General features: G+C 46.6%; 1 protein-coding gene across 5 annotated transcripts in view; it reads right to left on the bottom strand.

Annotated features, from left to right (window-relative positions):
- Positions 1–22,254, bottom strand: part of WNK3 (WNK lysine deficient protein kinase 3) — a 258,491-nt gene that overhangs the window by 9,953 nt on the left and 226,284 nt on the right. For all 5 annotated transcript variants that reach the window (XM_063936367.1, XM_063936369.1, XM_063936368.1 and 2 more), the window contains one exon: positions 18,346–18,830. In XM_063936367.1, coding sequence (XP_063792437.1) covers positions 18,346–18,830 — 485 coding nt within the window. The remainder of the gene's footprint in view (positions 1–18,345; positions 18,831–22,254) is intronic.

Below are 22,254 nucleotides of genomic sequence, written 5' to 3'. Positions count from 1 at the left end.
ACATACCGACTCTAGGAATTGTGAAGGGAGTGAAATGTAGCCGTCGGTTTTGTAACCGGCGGTCTCCTGATCGCCGGTCACATAACTACATCCCATATTATATATAATAAGAATTTACTTACCGATAATTCTATTTCTCGTAGTCCGTAGTGGATGCTGGGGACTCCGTCAGGACCATGGGGATTAGCGGCTCCGCAGGAGACGGGGCACAAAAGTAAAAGCTTTAGGACTAGGTGGTGTGCACTGGCTCCTCCCCCTATGACCCTCCTCCAAGCCTCAGTTAGGATACTGTGCCCGGACGAGCGTACACAATAAGGAAAGATTTTGAATCCCGGGTAAGACTCATACCAGCCACACCAATCACACTGTACAACTTGTGATCTGAACCCAGTTAACAGCATGATAACAGAGGAGCCTCTGAAAAGATGGCTCACAACAATAATAACCCGATTTTTGTAACAATAACTATGTACAAGTATTGCAGACAATCCGCACTTGGGATGGGCGCCCAGCATCCACTACGGACTACGAGAAATAGAATTATCGGTAAGTAAATTCTTATTTTCTCTGACGTCCTAAGTGGATGCTGGGGACTCCGTCAGGACCATGGGGATTATACCAAAGCTCCCAAACGGGCGGGAGAGTGCGGATGACTCTGCAGCACCGAATGAGAGAACTCCAGGTCCTCCTCAGCCAGGGTATCAAATTTGTAGAATTTTGCAAACGTGTTTGCCCCTGACCAAGTAGCAGCTCGGCAAAGTTGTAAAGCCGAGACCCCTCGGGCAGCCGCCCAAGATGAGCCCACCTTCCTTGTGGAATGGGCATTTACAGATTTTGGCTGTGGCAGGCCTGCCACAGAATGTGCAAGCTGAGTTGTACTACAAATCCAACGAGCAATCGTCTGCTTAGAAGCAGGAGCACCCAGCTTGTTGGGTGCATACAGGATAAACAGCGAGTCAGTTTTCCTGACTCCAGCCGTCCTGGAAATATATATTTTCAGGGCCCTGACAACGTCTAGCAACTTGGAGTCCTCCAAGTCCCTAGTAGCCGCAGGCACCACAATAGGTTGGTTCAGGTGAAACGCTGACACCACCTTAGGGAGAAACTGGGGACGAGTCCGCAGTTCTGCCCTGTCCGAATGGAAAATCAGATATGGGCTTTTGTGAGACAAAGCCGCCAATTCTGACACTCGCCTGGCCGAGGCCAGGGCCAACAGCATGGTCACTTTCCATGTGAGATATTTCAAATCCACAGATTTGAGCGGTTCAAACCAATGTGATTTGAGGAATCCCAGAACTACGTTGAGATCCCACGGTGCCACTGGAGGCACAAAAGGGGGTTGTATATGCAGTACTCCCTTGACGAATGTCTGGACTTCAAAAACTGAAGCCAATTCTTTCTGGAAGAAAATGGACAGGCCGAAATTTGAACCTTAATGGACCCCAATTTGAGGCCCATAGACACTCCTGTTTGCAGGAAATGCAGGAATTGACCGAGTTGAAATTCCTCCGTGGGGGCCTTCCTTGCCTCACACCACGCAACATATTTTCGCCAAATGCGGTGATAATGTTGTGCGGTCACCTCCTTCCTGGCTTTGACCAGGGTAGGTATGACCTCTTCCGGAATGCCTTTTTCCCTTAGGATCCGGCGTTCAACCGCCATGCCGTCAAACGCAGCCGCGGTAAGTCTTGGAACAGACAGGGTCCTTGCTGAAGCAAGTCCCTTCTTAACGGCAGAGGCCATGGGTCCTCTGTGAGCATCTCTTGAAGTTCCGGGTACCAAGTCCTCCTTGGCCAATCCGGAGCCACGAGTATAGTTCTTACTCCTCTCCGTCTTATAATTCTCAGTACCTTGGGTATGAGAGGAAGAGGAGGGAACACATACACTGACTGGTACACCCACGGTGTTACCAGAGCGTCCACAGCTATTGCCTGAGGGTCACTTGACCTGGCGCAATACCTGTCCAGTTTTTTGTTGAGGCGGGACACCATCATGTCCACCTTTGGTTTTTCCCAACGGTTCACAATCATGTGGAAGACTTCCGTGTGAAGTCCCCACTCTCCCGGGTGGAGGTCGTGCCTGCTGAGGAAGTCTGCTTCCCAGTTGTCCACTCCCGGAATGAACACTGCTGACAGTGCTATCACATGATTTTCCGCCCAGCGAAGAATCCTTGCAGCTTCTGCCATTGCCCTCCTGCTTCTTGTGCCGCCCTGTCTGTTTACGTGGGCGACTGCCGTGATGTTGTCCGACTGGATCAGCACCGGCTGACCTTGAAGCAGAGGTCTTGCTAGGCATAGAGCATTGTAAACTGCCCTTAGCTCCAGTATATTTATGTGGAGAGAAGTCTCTAGACTTGACCACGTTCCCTGGAAATTTCTTCCCTGTGTGACTGCTCCCCAGCCTCTCAGGCTGGCATCCGTAGTCACCAGGATCCAATCCTGAATGCCGAATCTGCGGCCCTCTAGTAGATGAGCACTCTGCAGCCACCACAGAAGAGACACCCTTGTCCTCGGAGACAGGGTTATCCGCTGATGCATCTGAAGATGCGATCCGGACCATTTGTTCAGCAGATCCCACTGAAAAGTTCTTGCGTGAAATCTGCCGAATGGAATCGCTTCGTAAGAAGCCACCATCTTTCCCAGGACCCTTGTGCAATGATGCACTGACACTTTTCCTGGTTTTAGGAGGTTCCTGACTAGCTCGGATAACTCCCAGGCTTTCTCCTCCGGGAGAAACACCTTTTTCTGGACTGTGTCCAGAATCATCCCTAGGAACAGCAGACGTGTCGTCGGGATCAGCTGCGATTTTGGAATATTTAGAATCCACCCGTGCTGTTGTAGCAGTACCCGAGATAGTGCTACTCCGACCTCCAACTGTTCCCTGGACTTTGCCCTTATCAGGAGATCGTCCAAGTAAGGGATAATTAAGACGCCTTTTCTTCGAAGAAGAATCATCATTTCGGCCATTACCTTGGTAAAGACCCGGGGTGCTGTGGACAATCCAAACGGCAGCGTCTGAAACTGATAATGACAGTTCTGTACTACGAACCTGAGGTACCCTTGGTGAGAAGGGCAAATTGGGACATGAAGGTAAGCATCCTTGATGTCCAGGGACACCATATAGTCCCCTTCTTCCAGGTTCGCTATCACTGCTCTGAGTGACTCAATCTTGAATTTGAACCTTTGTATGTAAGTGTTCAAAGATTTCAGATTTAGAATAGGTCTCACCGAGCCGTCTGGCTTCGGTACCACAAATAGTGTGGAATAATACCCCTTTCCCTGTTGTAGGAGGGGTACTTTGATTATCACCTGCTGGGAATACAGATTGTGAATTGCTTCCAATACTGCCTCCCTGTCGGAGGGAGACGTTGGTAAAGCAGACTTCAGGAACCTGCGAGGGGGAGACGTCTCGAATTCCAATCTGTACCCCTGGGATACTACCTGTAGGATCCAGGGGTCCACTTGCGAGTGAGCCCACTGCGCGCTGAAACTCTTGAGACGACCCCCCACCGCACCTGAGTCCGCTTGTAAGGCCCCAGCGTCATGCTGAGGACTTGGCAGAAGCGGTGGAGGGCTTCTGTTCCTGGGAAGAGGCTGTCTGCTGCAGTCTTTTTCCCTTTCCTCTACCCCGGGGCAGATATGACTGGCCCTTTGCCCGCTTGCCCTTATGGGGACGAAAGGACTGAGGCTGAAAAGACGGTGTCTTTTTCTGCTGAGAGGTGAGTTGGGGTAAAAAGGTGGATTTTCCAGCTGTTGCCGTGGCCACCAGGTCCGAAAGACCGACCCCAAATAACTCCTCCCCTTTATACGGCAATACTTCCATATGCCGTTTGGAATCCGCATCACCTGACCACTGTCGTGTCCATAAACATCTTCTGGCAGAAATGGACATCGCACTTACTCTTGATGCCAGGGTGCAAATATCCCTCTGTGCATCACGCATATATAGAAACGCATCTTTTAAACGCTCTATAGTCAATAAAAAACTGTCCCTGTCCAGGGTATCAATATTTTCAGTCAGGGACTCCGACCACGCCACCCCAGCGCTGCACATCCAGGCTGAGGCAATCGCTGGTCGCAGTATAACACCAGTATGTGTGTATATACTTTTTAGGACATTTTCCAGCTTCCTATCAACTGGCTCCTTGAGGGCGGCCGTATCAGGAGACGGTAACGCCACTTGTTTTGATAAGCGTGTGAGTGCCTTATCCACCCTAGGGGGTGTTTCCCAACGCGCCCTAACTTCTGGCGGGAAAGGGTATAATGCCAATAATTTCTTAGATATCAGCAATTTTTTATCGGGGGAGACCCACGCATCATCACACACTTCATTTAATTCTTCTGATTCAGGAAAAACTACGGGTAGTTTTTTCACACCCCACATAATACCCTTTTTTGTGGTACTTGTAGTATCAGAAATATGCAAAGCCTCCTTCATTGCCGTGATCATGTAACGTGTGGCCCTACTGGAAAATACGTTTGTTTCTTCACCGTCGACACTGGAGTCAGTGTCCGTGTCGACCGACTGAGGTAATGGGCGCTTTAGAGCCCCTGACGGTGTTTGAGACGCCTGGACAGGCACTAACTGACTTGCCGGCTGTCTCATGTCGTCAACAGTTTTTTGTAAAGTGCTGACACTATCACGTAATTCCTTAAATAAGACCATCCAGTCAGGTGTCGACTCCCTAGGGGGTGACATCACTAATACAGGCAATTGCTCGGCCTCCACACCATTTTCCTCCTCATACATGTTGACACACGCGTACCGACGCACAGCACACACACAGGGAATGCTCTGATAGAGGACAGGACCCCACTAGCCCTTTGGGGAGACAGAGGGAGAGTTTGCCAGCACACACCAGAGCGCTATATATGTATAGGGACAACCTTATAAATAAGTGTTTCTCCCTTATAGCTGCTATATAGGTTTTTATATGCCAAATTAGTGCCCCCCCCTCTCTTTTTTACCCTGTTTCTGTAGTGCAGGACTGCAGGGGAGAGTCAGGGAGACGTCCTTCCAGCGGAGCTGTGAGGGAAAATGGCGCTTGTGTGCTGAGGAGATAGGCTCCGCCCCCTTCACGGCGGCCTTTCTCACGCTTTTTATGAGGTAAAATGGCAGGGGTTAAATACATCCATATAGCCCAGGAGCTATATGTGATGTATTTTTTACCATAAATAGTGTTTTCATTGCGTCTCAGGGCGCCCCCCCCCAGCGCCCTGCACCCTCAGTGACCGGAGTGTGAAGTGTGCTGAGAGCAATGGCGCACAGCTGCAGTGCTGTGCGCTACCTTTCTTGAAGACAAGATGCCTTCTGCCGCCGATTTCTGGACCTCTTCACTCTTCTGGCTCTGTAAGGGGGCCGGCGGCGCGGCTCCGGGACCCATCCATGGCTGGGCCTGTGATCGTCCCTCTGGAGCTAATGTCCAGTAGCCAAGAAGCCCAATCCACTCTGCACGCAGGTGAGTTCGCTTCTTCTCCCCTTAGTCCCTCGATGCAGTGAGCCTGTTGCCAGCAGGACTCACTGAAAATAAAAAAAACCTAAGTCTATACTTTTATTCTAAGCAGCTCAGGAGAGCTACCTAGATTGCACCCTTCTCGGCCGGGCACAAAAACCTAACTGGGGCTTGGAGGAGGGTCATAGGGGGAGGAGCCAGTGCACACCACCTAGTCCTAAAGCTTTTACTTTTGTGCCCTGTCTCCTGCGGAGCCGCTAATCCCCATGGTCCTGACGGAGTCCCCAGCATCCACTTAGGACGTCAGAGAAATATATATATTTGATCTCCCTGCCTCTGTTAGGGGCCCCCTTGTTTGAAGCGCCCCGGGACCCCCATAGCCTTAATCCGGCTCTGCCTGTAGGGTCAGTATCGAACTGACAGAGACATCCGGCTTTTGTATCGCGGTCTGCAGATCCGCCGTCTTGTCTTCTGACCCAGGCAGACCTGTCTTGCAAATTGCAATGGTGGAAGACAATCGACCTGTATTTTGTAAGCTGAGAACCCAAAATTGCAGATCCACCCAACTGTGGACGCCCACAACTGACGATCGGTGATGGCCTGGAAACCCATTATGGCACTGGCCTGTCAGTGGGCTTAACGTCCTGTAAAAGCCACTGAAAACTTGGTTAGCGATGCCTTGAAGTAGGCGGCAGTACCCTAACCGTATATGTCAGGGGTGGCCAAACAGTCGATCGCGATCGACTGGTCGATCGCGGACCTGCGACCAGTCGATCGCGATCCTCCACCCAGCCACCCGAAGCCGCGCCTCTCCTGCCTGCCGCCCTGCCCCTCTGTCTGGTCTCCGGCAGTGACGGCGGAGTGTATGGCTCAAATCAGGTGCCGGTTCGTTAGCCAATGAGAGCTCGCGGACCGGCGCCTGATTTGAGACATACACGCTGGCTGCCGTCACCGCCGGAGATCTGACTGAAAAGCAGGGCGGCAGGCAGGAGAAGCGTGCGCTGCGCTCACCACACAGTAACGGTGAGCTCTACTATGGGGGCATATCTGGCATTGTGGGCACATGGCTCAGTGGGGGCATATCTGGCAATGTGGGTCATATGTGGCACTGTGGGGGCATATCTGGCTCTGCGGGCACATGGCACTGTGGGGGCATATCTGGCACTGTGGGCACATATCTATAATCTGGCACTGCGGGGGCATATCTAGCACTGTGGGCACATGGCACTGTGGGGGCATATCTGGTACTGTGGGGGGCATATCTGTATCTGGCACTGTGGGGTCATATCTGGCACTGTGGGCACATGGCAGTGTGGGGGCATATCTAATCTGGCACTGTGGGGGCATATCTAGCACTGTGGGCACATGGCACTGTGGGGGCATATCTGTATCTGGCACTGTGGGGGCATATCTGGCACTGTGGACACATGGCACTGTGGGCACATGGCACTGTGGGGGCATATCTATAATCTGGCACTGTGGGGTCATATCTAGCACTGTGGGCACATGGCACTGTGGGGGCATATCTGTAATCTGGCACTGTGGGGGCATATCTAGATATCTAGCACTGTGGGCACATGGCACTGTGGGGGCATATCTGTCTGGCACTGTGGGGGGCATATCTGGCACTGTGGGGGCATATCTGGCACTGTGGGCACATGGCACTGTGGGGGCATATCTATAATCTGGCACTGTGGGGGCATATCTATAATCTGGCACTGTGGGGGCATATCTAGCACTGTGGGCACATGGCACTGTGGGGGCATATCTGTATCTGGCACTGTGGGGTCATATCTGGCACTGTGGGCACATGTGTGTATCTGGCACTGTGGGAGCATATGTGTTTGAGGTTTTTACCTGTGGGGGCCAATGTGTTATTTCGTGTGAGGCAGTCATTACACTCTGTGCAGCAAGGCTACGACCCTTTTTTGTTATACCACGCCCACTTTTGTTATGACACCCACTTTTTGTTATGCCACGCCCCTTTTTTTGCACGCAAGCAATTATTCCTCCTAGGTAGATCACAAAAGCTTTTTAGCTTTCAAAGTAGATCGCCGACTCAAAAAGTCTGGCCACCCCTGGTATATGTGTTGACGACAATTAGTGGTTTGTTGAAACCACGTCCTCTACCACATGTCCTGTATGTGGCTGTTCTTGTAGCACGGCCTCAAAAGGACTGAGGTGTAAAGACTATATCCTGAGTATTTTTAATCAGGAATTTGTGTAGACAATGGTAGGATATTAGATTTTTCCCCTCTCGTGGCCTGCGAAATGCATTTGTCCAAGACAGGACCAAACCTGCAGCCAGCGTAAGGTAATGCTTCTATCGATTAGAATCTGACTTAGTTCTGTTAAGAACATAGCGAAGGTGCACGTCGTGCCGCAACTAGTGAAGCTGAAAGAAGAAACTAAACTGCCCGACGTCCACAGAAGCTGTACCTAGATATTGAGTAGATTCACAAGTGTGATCAGCGAGAAGCGTAAGGTGTTCTTCTTGTAGGGCAAACGTGAACTGTATTGCCATGCAAATACCGCCTTGTTAACCCAAAACCCGCACCAAAGCAGGGCTAAGCAACACCCCTACTGCCGTACCCAGGGCAAACACGCGCTAGCATCCCCCAAAGAGGATCGGCAAGAGTCCTTATTTGTCTTAGCTGCTTAGTAAGAGATGCTGAATAAGGAAAACACACCAGAGTTCCCTGTTTAGCCACCATACTGCATCATTGGGAAAAATGTTCTTCAGTCTTCGTTGAGAACCTGACGTACTCACTGTTAATTAACAATGGCCGGCTGTGTGACATGAGGGTTGGCATTGAATCGACAGAAAGCAACCTAGCTGAAACTGTCAATTTATAAGACAAATAATAACAATTTTCCCCAGGCAGTATATGCGTCGTATGTGCAGTCGTATTTGTCAGACATACTGTCTGACAAGACTTTGCAGCGAAGCTGCTTGTTTGACTTTGCATTAGACGTACTCATTACGTACACCGACAAACAAGCACAGAAGGACAGACCAGTACCGTGCTTAGTATCACGTAAGGAAGGTGTGTATGAATCCGCATTACAGTGCACGTGTTTAACCTACAATAGTGAAAACTATGCTGTACAAAACCAATAAAATTCCTAACACCCCGGCTCCTCCAGAGGCTAAGTGTTGTAGGGCAGCCACTTCCTGGGAAGAACCAGGAAGTAATATTAAAATGGTGTCCGCCAGGTGCTTGCTATTGCAAGATAAGACTCCAATGTGTATTGATACATACTCATTATGTAATATATCTATATATATATATATATATATATATATATATATATATATATATATATATATATATATATATATATATATATATCTATCTATCTATCTATATATATATATATATATATATATACACACACACAGAGTAAAAACCACAGCACTCACCGCACCAGAAGCGGGGCACAGCTATGCACTTACCACTAACAGGGTGGGGTGCATGTAACACTGCACTCTCCACCACAGAAGCGGGGTACACAGCTGTACTTACCACTCACAGGGCGGGGTGCATGTAGCCCATGACCACATCGCTCTAATAAATACAAACAGAGAACCCAGCACTCACCAAAGTAAACTCACTTATCCTCAACAATTCAATAAATAAATGATGGGGGTTTAGTTGGTGGATTGGCCAATGCACGGAAGCCTGTATACCGATTCAAGGTACCCCACCTTCATACAGGTCCTACACTATCACAGAGTCTTAAAACCTGACTACTATATCTATCTATATATATATCTATCTATCTATCTATCTATCTATCTATCTATCTATCTATCTATCTATCTATCTATATATATATATATATATATATATATATCTATCTATCTATCTCAATACGTAAATACACATATAAACAAAAAACACAGAATGACATTAAATGAAACAGAAAAATTACAACGATATAATAAAGCAGCAACACAAAAAATACATCCTATAACATGTTCCAATTAATCTTCTCATTCAGACCATTAGGGAAAATCGTTCCCAATCCATCTAGATTCTTTAATTAATAGCATTTTCGCTCTATCGCCCCCTCTGATAGACGGGGGGACATGATCAATTATAAAATGTTTAAGAGAGGATAGTGAATGATTACTTTCTTTGAAATGCTTTGCAACAGGCTGATTAATCTGACGACCTAACAGCGTCAGATGTATGACGGATCTATATGCCGTCATTCGCTCGCTAAATTTACGTGTGGTCTGACCCACGTAGTATAATTCACATGGACAGACCACAACGTAAACCACAAACGAAGAATAACATGTCAAAACATAACGTATATCATAACTCTTATCTATATGGGGGTGTCGGAAAGTTTTACACGCAATCATGTGGCTACAGGTGGTGCATTGACTGCACTTATAGCAGCCAGGCGGTTTAGTATACACATTGTGAGGTTTAGACATATTTCTACCCGTAATGTCAGCTTTAACTAACCTATCTCTCAGATTACGACCCCTACGGAAAGCAGTTACAGGTCTGATGTCATACAAACATGGCAAGTCAGGGTCGGATTTCACTATAGGCCACAAAGCCCTTGTGGCTCTTTGTACTATAGGGCTGGCTGTAGTGAAATCAGATGCCCAAGGGATAATTTTCTCAGTTTTTCTCATAGATGGTTTGAGAAGATCTTGTCTAGGCAACCTGAGAATATCCTGTTTCTGTTTCCTAAGGATTTGTAAATCATAACCTCTGACCACAAATTTCTCAATTAAATCATCTAACGCTTTTGGCAATTTCATCGGATCACTTGTGATGCGAGCACACCACATCATTTGTGAGCTTGGAAGACCCTTTTTTTAAGGCATCCGGATGATGACTGGACGCCATGAGAAAGGTATTTCTGTCAATTTATGATGAACAGTGGTTTCAAACACTCCATTGTTCAAAGATATATTAACATCCAGAAACACGGCCACAGAGGGATCACATGCATGTGTGAACTTAATGGGAGAGTCCAAATTATTGATCTCCTCCATCAGTGTCACAAATCTCTCCTTTCCCCCAGTCCAGAGCAAGAATATATCATCTATATATCTGGTATACCAGAATATATAGTCACAAGCCTCAGGATTATGAAGGAAATTTTTTTCTTCCTGTTGGAACATGTAAATATTAGCATACGAGGGGGCCACGGACGAACCCATGGCACACCCTCGTAGCTGTAGATAGAACTGCCCGTCAAACAGGAAATAATTCCTGTTCAACGTGAGTTCGAGAAGATGAAGAAATAAGTCATGATTAAATGACACACTTGGAAGAAATTGGGCAAGAAAATCGCTCATAGCGGACATACCCCCTGCGTGAGGTATAGATGTATACAAACTTGAAACATCCAGACAACACATCAGGTTATCAGCAGGAATATCTCTAAGCTCTGTGAATTGATTTAAAAAGGACGTTGTGTCTTTAAGAAACGGATTTCTTTTTAGGCAATAATGGTTGAACAATGCAATCAAGCAACTGGGACACCGGCTGGAACAAAGAATTGCGAGCTGAGATAATGGGGCAGCCCGGAGGACACAGAGGATTTTTATGTAATTTCGGTAAAGTGTATAAAACCGGTACCACCGGATGTACAACCATAAGAGCATCATACACTTTACTAGGGATGAACCCACTATCAGAGGCAGATTTTAAAATGCATTGAAGCTCCCTCTGATAATTAACTGTGGGATCATTCCCCAATTTTTTATAAACCGCTGTGTCCGCAAGCTGCGACAGAATCTCAGCGCGATAAACATCCAAATCTTGTAATACAATTGCCCCGCCCTTATCAGCAGGGCGGATAACAATATCCTCATACGAGGCCAGGTTTTGTAATGCATTAATTTCAGCTTTAGATAAATTATATTTAACTTTCCCTGGAGCAGCAATAAATCTCTGTACCGACCCATCCAATAATCTATTAAAGGTCCTAAGGGATGCATTACTAGATACCGGATCAAACCTAGACCTCGAGGCAGATTTAACAAATGTATCAAACACATTAGACTCAAAGCTTGGTTGTTGCTTATCCTGATGGAATTCTTTCAATCTAAGTTTCCTAGCAAAATGATGAGAATCACGTGTCCAACTGTAGGCATCATAACAATTTGTAGGCACAAAACGTAACCCTTTGTTAAGAACCACTACACGAGTGGCTCCAACTTCCTTTTCGACAAGTTAAATACTAAGTTTTCTTTTTGTCCACCGCCTTGCGACTTGTTTGTTGTAAAATGGATCGCTATTTTAAATAAATGTGCCTTTGACCTAATGATTGCGGTCATTGAGGAATCTAACCATGAATTGGCAGCTGTGAAACTGAAAATTTCTACGTTTGAGAGTAAACATTTAAAGACACTGGAGGAAGAATCTAGTCAGGATTGGCTCAATAAGATTGAAGTACAGTGCGAACAATATACACGCAATCTTATTAAGTTCAAGAAAGCCAAAAAGTATACTGTGGACAATGATTATGATGACAATCGTGTCTACAAATGGCTATCAGGCACAGATACGTCTCGACAAGATCAGAGTGTTTACCGCCGGCGAAGACCTTGGCAGAGGAGGGGGCAATTCTCTAAGTCTGATGTACAAAGCTCTAATAGTGACAGTGATTTCATTCAAAACTGAGAAAATTATCCCTTGGGCATCTGATTTCACTACAGCCAGCCCTATAGTACAAAGAGCCACAAGGGCTTTGTGGCCTATAGTGAAATCCGACCCTGACTTGCCATGTTTGTATGACATCAGACCTGTAACTGCTTTCCGTAGGGGTCGTAATCTGAGAGATAGGTTAGTTAAAGCTGACATTACGGGTAGAAATGTGTCTAAACCTCACAATGTGTATACTAAACCGCCTGGCTGCTATAAGTGCAGTCAATGCACCACCTGTAGCCACATGATTGCGTGTAAAACTTTCCGACACCCCCATGTAGATAAGAGTTATGATATACGTTATGTTTTGACATGTTATTCTTCGTTTGTGGTTTACGTTGTGGTCTGTCCATGTGAATTATACTACGTGGGTCAGACCACACGTAAATTTAGCGAGCGAATGGCGGCACATAGATCCGCCATACATCTGACGCTGTTAGGTCGTCAGATTAATCAGCCTGTTGCAAAGCATTTCAAAGAAAGTAATCATTCACTATCCTCTCTTAAACATTTTATAATTGATCATGTCCCCCCGTCTATCAGAGGGGGCGATAGAGCGAAAATGCTATTAAAGAATCTAGATGGATTATGAGATTGGGAACGATTTTCCCTAATGGTCTGAATGAGAAGATTAATTGGAACATATAGGATGTATTTTTTGTGTTGCTGCTTTATTATATCGTTGTAATTTTTCTGTTTCATTTAATGCCATTCTGTGTTTTTTGTTTATATGTGTATTAATGTATTGTGATATATGTAGGTATTGGTGCATGATTCTCCCTGGGTGCAGCTGATGCGGGGCGGCTCGCCTGTGGTTTTGCGAAAAGGTCACTGCCCGGTGGAATGCGGAAGTTGATCTATGTGGAACGCATAGCGGTTCCCATGGTGACCACTTCCGGGTGCTGGAGGAGTGACTGAACGCCGGGCCGCGAGTTGCGAGCGCTGCCGCTACAGCCGATTCAGGTGAGTATGATTGCGTGTGGGGGATTTAAGCAGGGTGGTCTGTACACTGCATAGATTGGTGTTGTCCTGAGGAAGGGGCTGAGTCCCCGAAAACGTTTGACCGTTTGCCAATACATCGTATTTTGTCAAGTTGAAAGTCTCCTGAGTGCCTTTATTTTGGAACTTGTATGCTGCTGTCGAAGTGCACCTGGAGCCATTATTACAGCTGTTTGAGTGCCGACTGCGTTGGACTTTATATAATCTATCTCTCTATATCTATCTATATACACACACACACACACAATTATACTTTTGTAAATATATATCTATATATATATATATATCTATATATATATATATATATATATCTATATATATATATATATATATATATATATATACACACACACACACACACACATACACATACATACCCATCGCGATATAGATGTATAGAGATATATATATATATATATATATATATATATACACACACACACATACATATGTATATACACACACACACACACACACACACACACACACACATCTCTACAGGTAACATAGCCTTATAGTGCCCAGCAGTCATGAAAATCACTTTGACCCCCTCACAGGCTTAATAGCCTGAGCAGCTTAGTTATGGGGCCTTCCTGCGGGCATTACCCCCCCCCCCCCCCTCTACCCGCGATCTCCCTTCTTAGAGACGGACCGCGGCAGCAGTGAGAGCTGTCCGCAGTCAGCCTTTCACCTCTCCCCCCTCTGCATACAGAGCCACTGGAGCCGCCGTTCGCGGCTCCGGAGCTCTGGCGGGTAGCAGAAGCTAACTGCGGGAGGGAGGAGGGGGAAGCGGCGGTGTCCGGGGACTGGGGAGCGCGGGTAGGGGAGTGGACGGCCGGGAAGCAGCCGCTGCTGTGCAGTCCATGGCTGGGCAGGCAGGATTATCTTGTAATACAGCCAGTGAACGGTGGCTTGGCGCCCAGCGGCGGCTGCTGTGCAGTCCACGGCTTGGCAGGAGAGAGCAGTATAATGAAATAAAAATGAAGACATCCAGTCCCCACATAGCGCCCCTCACCCCCAGCATATAACAGAAGTGAGCGGCGGCAGTATGAGCTGCCTAACCGCTCATTACCTGTACCAGGGGAGGCTATCACGGGCTTCTCAACTAAGCACGGTCTAGCTTCTTTGTGCAGCCTGAGGCTGCAATCAGCTCTGCTGATTGTGGTCAATGGCGGGGCCCCTTTCATGGGCACCGACAGACCATCTGCTGCCCTTCTGCAGCACCAACCATCCCGGACCCAACTTCTCTGATAAGTTGGGAAGGGATTGGGTAGAAAAAAGTAAAAATAATCTTGTTTGAAGAATCTAAGGACATTCGTGTCCACTGTACCTTCCGACTAGAGGCACAGAAAAATACTGAAGGCTTTATGGGAGTATGGAGGGGGTGACCAGTTACTAATTTAAATATTTAAATGTGCCATTCCCGGCTACGCCCCGTCCATATTACAGGAGTACTCCATTGACCCCTAGTGGATGAACAAGAAAGAACAAATACAACGTCTGAAGCATCCTGCATAGTTTAAATCTTTCTGAGTTAAGACTCTCCAAGGCAGACACAGTGACTCAGCATTCAAGTTTCATGAAACCTAAAGAACTTTAAATAAATCAACTACTGAATACAATTTATGAAGACTCTAAACAAATAGGATATGTATAGATGAGTCGCATCTAGCCACCAGAGACAGGTGTACAAGGACAGACGTACATGAGACATGTTCTACTTGGGAAGGAACTCCCTGCAATGGAACCGGCCCAACTGAATCTCCTCGAATGAGGAGTCCATCTTGCCCAAATGTGCATACAGAGATCGAGCGAGACTAGTTTTTTTTTCCAGTACCAATGAAACTAGTTCCTGAATAGAAAGAATCTTATCCAGAGAAAGATCCACCACCTGGAGGCAGCTGTCGAAAATCATGCATAGGAAGAGTATCCTGGCAGATAAAATCAAATTGTATTTAAAAAAATTGATGAACCAACTTGTGAGAAACCAATGCCTTATGCAGGAATGCACAACTTTGGTACTCAAGGCACACTAACAGTGCAGGTTTTAGTGATATCCAGGCTTCAGCACAGATGATTAAATAAAAATAACTTGGGTACTAATTAAGCCACCTGTGCTGAAGCATGATCACTAAAATCTGGACTGTTCGTGTGCCTTGAGGACTGAGGTTGGGAATGCCAGACCTAATGTTTTACCCTGACGGGTGCTAGAATAATTTCTGAAGACGGAGCCCATGAGAACATTCAAATACGAAAGACTGTCACTCCCAAGGTTCCAGGACCACCATGAAAACATGCGGGGTGGTAGAGAGACCCAAGAGCAGGGAAAATAATTGGAAGTGGTAGTCTCAAATCGCTAATAGAAGCCATACTAGGGACTGAATGGCAGTGTTGTTCAGAGAGGTGAGTAATACAAGAATTAACCACATGAGGCAAATACCATTTGATTCCATCCAAAACATAGAGGGTAAAGAGAAATGTCTTCTTGAAAACTGGAACGTCTAGCGGAAGCATGGTTCCATCATGAACGGATGATCGTCTAACTATGGGAAAGATATAATTTTTGTTTGTTTTCTTATACTCTCAAAAAGTGAGGTATCCTGAGGCTCTGGCTCATCAGTATTCTCCATATGCAGAACATGTTTAACCAGAAGGATTAAAGCCTCAAGTACTTTAACACTGCCAGGATTATCCTCCATCTGTGAGGACAAGTCCAGGTCTGAATCATCCAGTACTTCCTCCTCAGTCTGGGATGACCTATCCAAAGTGGAAACCTACCAGGACTGAAGAATCCCTAGAAACTGACATTTTGCAGGGTCCAATAGTGTCTTAAAAGGATGAGAACTATAGCAAACCCTGCACAGACTTAGCTTGAGTCCACAGCAATACAGTTGATGCTGAAGGGGATGCAATTTAGCGGCCCAGGCACAAAATAGAGAAATGACTGAGGAACCTGCCACTAGGGTGGAGAGAGCAGGAAATTCAGAGTTGCTCTGAAACAGACCCCCCTCCAAGTCAGAACATGCCTGAGGAAGTATGATCATGCATTTTGCACATTCTAACACCTTAGGGCAGTTAAACTTTTTTTCGAAGAGACTCAGAAATACAGAAATATTTCCCTTCCAAGACACAGTTAATGACCTGATGGGAAAAGAAAATAAAAAGGAGAAAAACACCTCAGGCTAAGTGAAATACAGTTTCACATGAACTACACTATGAGGCAATAAAAGAAATGCACACCCCAGCGCCTCAGTCAGTCATTAAGTTAACAGAAAGAGAGATAATTAAATATATATGGCAACTATCGCAATTAATACAGAAGATACAGAACAAGTCTGTTCCAGCATCCTTCGGAAAATCTGCAGCTTTGGCTGAACTCAGTCAGTGTCTGAAGTGAGAAAATGGGTGGGCTTTTAACAGCAGGGAAAAACACCTACGCCAAAGAGGAGAGTTCAAGGTTACGCCTCCCCTTTGGGCTTCCAGGAACAGAGGTATTATCTCCATGGTACAGCTACCTGAATTCCCCCCCACTGCAGAGTGAGTGAGGAGACCATTGCCGCTAAGCCCATAGAATGGAGCTCTTGTACCAGCTTTCTATCCTAGAGACTGAACTGGACTGTACTCACCAGAAAGCACATTACAATGAGGTATGTCTGGACACTGACCTGCGATAGCTATCAAAAATGTGCCCCTTTTCTGAGATATAGGTCTGTCTGATGGTAGCCATAAGTCACCTTGTCACCTATCCTCTCGCGCACATAAGAACCAGAAGACTAAGGGCCTAATTCAGACTTGATCACAAAAGCTTTCTCTAATGGGCAAAACCATGTGCACTGTAGGGGGGGCAGATGTAACATGTGCATAGAGAGTTAGATTTGGGTGGGTTATATTGTTTCTGTGCAGTGAAAATACTGGCTGCTTTATTTTTACACTGTAATTTAGATTTCAGATTGAACACACCCCACCCAAATTGAACTCTCTCTGCACGTTACATCTGCCCCACCTAAACTGCACATGGTTTTGCCCATTAGAGAAAGCTTTTGCGATCAAGTCTGAATTAGGCCCTATGTTTTATGCATGAAAAAGAAGACCTGCAAAGTCCTCGTGAAAGACCAGATATGGTGACGTATATGTTAAGGCTGCCAAATCTGACTCCCTTCTAATACCCCTTTCACACAGCCATAAATTTCCCTGGTTAAAACACATGAACGCGCATCAACCCGGGATATTTCTTGGTGTGAAAGGGTACAGGGACAAAAACCCGGGATTTCTGTCCCTGCATTTCAACCCTGCAATCGACCAGGGTTGGTCCCGGGATGATCCCTGGACCCTGGACAGTGTGAATGGTGCAGGGACATGTACCACCTTCCCGGGTTGCCTCTGCTGATGCTGATTGGATATTCAGGGCACTTCCTGGTCTTGTGGTTTTTCTGAGACGCCCATTTTCAGAAAATGCAGGGCCATCCCGGGTTCAGTATGAAAGGTGCCAACCCGGGAATGTCCCTGCATGAGCCCGTGGCAGAATTCCCGGGTTTTGTCCCTGCATTTCTGGTGTGAAAGGGTTACAGAGTCAACAGCCAGCAGCTGAATCTCAACACCCTGAAGATATATCTGAACCTCAGCAATGCTAGAAGTTTTCCTCTTGAAGACAGAAAACCCAGACAAGCCATCCTGTAAAAAAGGATAGTATTAAAAGATGGAAGTGAAGTGTTAACTCTGACAGACGTTCAAGATGAGCAGCGAACCGGCCGGCCAAGCACATCAACCACAGACAGTCCACCAAACACAAACTAGTTTCCGTGACATGACGTTATCATCGTACACTGCGTCAAGTTGGCAATGAATTTCAGCTGCTGATATGCAGTTTAGAATCAGAAATCTGATCGGACTACACAACTTTACACGTTTGACCATGTGTCTGCCTACCCTGCCGTCTTACAGCTGATGTTGGGACAGTATGTCTGATATAAGGCGCAGTCTAAGCGCCGTGAGGGGAAGCGGTGATCTATCTGCTCTGGCTTGGCGGGGAATTTTAATTATTTAAAAAAAAAAAAAAAGAAGAACATTGCACATGTGAGAGGTATTGTTACCTTACTTAATGCACCACCCTTGTACTTTTATATAATGAGAGGATTGTTCTGATTACGTATACAATTGACTTGTGCTATTATAAACACACAAGCGTGAACATAATAAAAAAAAGTCACTAACTTCTCCCGAAGTCTCTGCAGTTCCACCTTCAAGTCCTCATCTTCTAATTCTGACTCATCATCACTGCTCATAGGAGAGGATGGAGAATAGATGAGGGGGTACTGCTTTTGAGAAAAAGCTTCTCCTTGGGAGTTTGGTTCAGCCTCTCTGACTTTAAATTCATGGTCTTTGCCAGGAGCTGTAGACATTTCAGAGTCACTACTGGGCTGCTTGGAAAAGTTGCTCTGCTTCTTGTTATCTTTCATCCACAGTACAGAATTGGATGGAGCACTGCTGCCAGTGGCAGACATTTCGTCTAGTTCCAGGTCAGGAGTTAGAGAAGATGCATCTGTCTCGCATGTTGTACTGGCAGACGGCGGGGTATCCTCAGCTCTGGTGGTTGCAGTTTCTTCTACAGAGAGAGGCTTTTCCGTTAGCAGGGATGTGGGAGGAACACTTGTAGGATCAGCAGCAGTGGATTGTTCTTGCTGTGGAACTGTAACCACCTGCAAAAAAAAAAAAAAGGAAGAAAAAGGAATAAATAAATTAAGTAAATGCATCTAAAACGGAGATATCATATCCACTGTTGAAAATGGCTTACAATTCAACATTACACACTTCATAGCCATAAAAAGATAACATATGGCAATGTTAATTTCCCTAACGTCCTAGGGGATACTGGGATTGTCTTAGTACCATTGGGTGTATAGACGGGGTCCATTGGAGCCTTGGCTCTATCAAAATTCTTCAGAGTGTGCTGACTCCTCCCCTCTATGCCCCTCCTGCAGACTAAGTATAGAAAAATGTGCCCAAGGAGACGGGTGCATTCTGTAGAGCTCAGAGAGCTTTCTTCAAAAACTTTATTTTAGTTTATTTTCGGCCAGCACCAGTCTGCCTGCGTCGTGGGACTTAGGGTGGTGACCGGTACCAACCTCTTGAAGGCTTAATGGTCTGGATCACCGCTGACAAGACGCTAGCTCCTGAGGTGTTGTTCCACTCGCACCCAGGAAGAGCGTGCACTCCAATAGCATGCTGCCACCCCTAAGAGAGCTGAAGACGCTGGGTTGGTGAGTACTGGAACCGGGGTCCCCGTTAGCAGGTCCCCGGTTCAGATGGTGGCATAAGGGTCCGGAGGGCACTCGGTGCTGTGGTGCCCGCTGAAGAAAGCCACACTGGTGCTTACACAGAAAAGGGGTTTTAAACCCATTTTCTGTAAATCTGTGAGACTTAAAGCCAGTATAAAGAATACAGGGACACCGCGCGCCATTAAGGAGAGCGGGACCAGCAGCTCAGAGGCGCCATTTCCTGCTGCATCACAATCCAGGCTGCACGCAGGGAAGTGCTGCTCCTCCAAGGACCCGCTAAAGCACCTTAAACTGGTACCAAGGGGGATTGAAGCAGGGGGGGGGTTGGGGGGAGCAATGCATTGTCTGATACAACTAATTTTCTTATCAAGGTTCTAGTTACTGCCCGGCAAAGCACTGCTTTAGCTGTTGAGACAAGAGTGTAAAAGCTGGTTTCTCCCTCTCGGCCTCATTCCATCCAGGCTCTCTGGGTTACTGTGTTATTTCACGGTTCCGGTGTGTGTGTTCTGCTGTATGAAAATGTCTGGCAAGAAAGTTTTATGTCAGCCCTGTAACACAATGTTTTCCCCTACACCAGGGGGGTCTCTGTTGTGTAGTCAGTGCAGTCTCCCTTCTCAGGGAAGCAGCACACAGGAACCAGAATGGCTGGATTCAATTACGGGGATGATTTCTTATGGTGTGTGTACACACGTGAGATTTTTTCTTTCGATTTTGACTATATACTCAAAATCGTAAGAAAAGTTAGTGCAAATCGCAAGGTGTTATGCCACTTGCAATCCCGATTCGATCCCGCCAGGTCGGTATTGCAAGAAAAGATAGACTGTGCAGGCAAGTCCATCCTTGCTAGATCGGTGTACTATCTAGTTCATCTCACATAAGCCAAAATCTCACATAAGCCAAAATCTCACATAAGCCAAAATCGTAAGTACACACAGTCCATATCTCAAGAAAAGTTAGTCAAAATCGGTGGTGCTGGGCACCGAGGAGTTCAGGGGAAATCACAAAGTGAAAATTGGGCATAGCAAGGATCTCACAGTGTGTACACACCATAACATTTTATCTGAACTGGCTACTGCCAGGCAGGAAATACAGGTGTTTAAAAAAAAAAAAAAAAAAATGTATGGATGATTTTCTGATTTAGGGTGTGTACACACGGTGAGATATTTTCTTTCGATTTTGACTATATAGTCGAAATCACAAGAAAAGTTAGTGCAGATCGCAAGGTGAAAGTCACCTTGCGATCCCGATGCGCGGTCCCGCCAGGTCGGCATCGCAAGAAAAGATAGACTGTGCAGGCAAGTCAATCCTTGCTAGATCGGTGTACTATCTAGTTCATCTCACATGTCAATGACATCTCACATAAGGCAAAATCTCACATAAGCCAAAATCGTAAGCACACAGTCCATATCTCAAGAAAAGTTAGTCAAAATCGGTGGTGCTGGGCTCTGGGGAGTTCAAGGGAAATCGCAAGTGAAAATCGGGCATAGCAAGGATCTCACAGTATGTACACACCCTAACACTTCGGATCTCAGCCCTGCTTCCCAACCTCCTCTGCTAAATTCACAGAAACGCACACTGCCCCATGTGCTCCAGTCTGACACTCATGGTGAGACGCTAGAATTGGGGGGAGGGGGAAGTAGAGGTTGATAAGGGGGACAGTACTTTGTCTCAGGGTGTGGAATGCCTTATCTATTCCATCATGGAGGTCCTGAGTATTCCTGATAAGGAGGCAGAACCTGATGAGTCGTCATTTTTTAATGTAAAACCTAAATCTACTCCCAACTTTCCTGTCTAAAAGGAATTAAATCCCCCTTTTTTTAAAGAAACGTGGGTTAATCCTGACAAGAAATTTCAAACCTCCCATTCTCCCCCTCCCCCCCCCTTCCCAGGGATAGGATGGTGTAGGAGAATCCTCCTGCGGTGGATACCTCAGTGTTCAGACTGTCAGGTAAGATTGTACTGGCTGTACCTGGCGCTATCTCCTTAAAGGACCCTGCTGATCGTAAGATTGAAACTATGCTCACATCCATTTACACTGCATTGGCGGTCGCACAGAGACCCAACATTGCTTGTGGTTGGACCACAAGGGCTATTGTTAAATGGACCGGTAATATCATAGAGGGTTTTGAGCATATGCCTGCAACATACTTGGGATTCTGATAGCGAGGCTATCAAGGAGATTGGCCTAATCAATTCACGCTCTACGGCTATGGCGGTGTCTGCTCGCAGAGCGATATGGCTCCGACAGTGGAGAGTGGATGCGGATTCAAAAAGGGGCGTTGAGAACCTTCCATTTACGGGGGAGGCTTTGTTTGGTGAGGAACTAAACAAGTGGATTTCACAAGCTACGGGAGGTAAGTCCACCTATCTGCCGTCTGCGGCTCCTCAGGCTAGACGTGCTTACCCCAGGCCCCTCTCTACAGTCCTTTCGTGTGGCCAGATTTAGAGGCAGGACCAGGGGTGCATCAAATGCAGCTAGAGGAAATCGAGGCAAGTCTCGCAGACCAGTGGCCGCTGGATCTCTGGAACAGACTTCAGGCTCTTCCTCAACGAATCCCTCCGCGTGACGGTTGGCCCCGGCTGCAGGGGGACTTTCAGATGTGTGCTTGACTCCAATACTTCTATCAGGTTTGGGCGGAGTCCTGCCGGGACCCTTGGGTGAGACCTAATCTCCCACGGGTGCCGTTTACAGTTTCAAGCACTGCCTCCTCACAGATTCTTCAAGTCAGGCTTACCAGCTTCACCTGTAGCAAGAGTTACAGTGCAAGACACCATCCGGAAACTGCTACATATGCAGGTTATTGTTTCAGTTCTTCCTCTGCTCCGAAACAGGGGTTTCTATTCT

This window comes from Pseudophryne corroboree, chromosome 8, assembly GCF_028390025.1.
Source record: "Pseudophryne corroboree isolate aPseCor3 chromosome 8, aPseCor3.hap2, whole genome shotgun sequence".
Taxonomy (NCBI): Eukaryota; Metazoa; Chordata; class Amphibia; order Anura; family Myobatrachidae; genus Pseudophryne; species Pseudophryne corroboree.
Note: the sequence above shows the minus strand (reverse complement) of the source record. Positions and strands in the feature narration are given on the sequence as shown.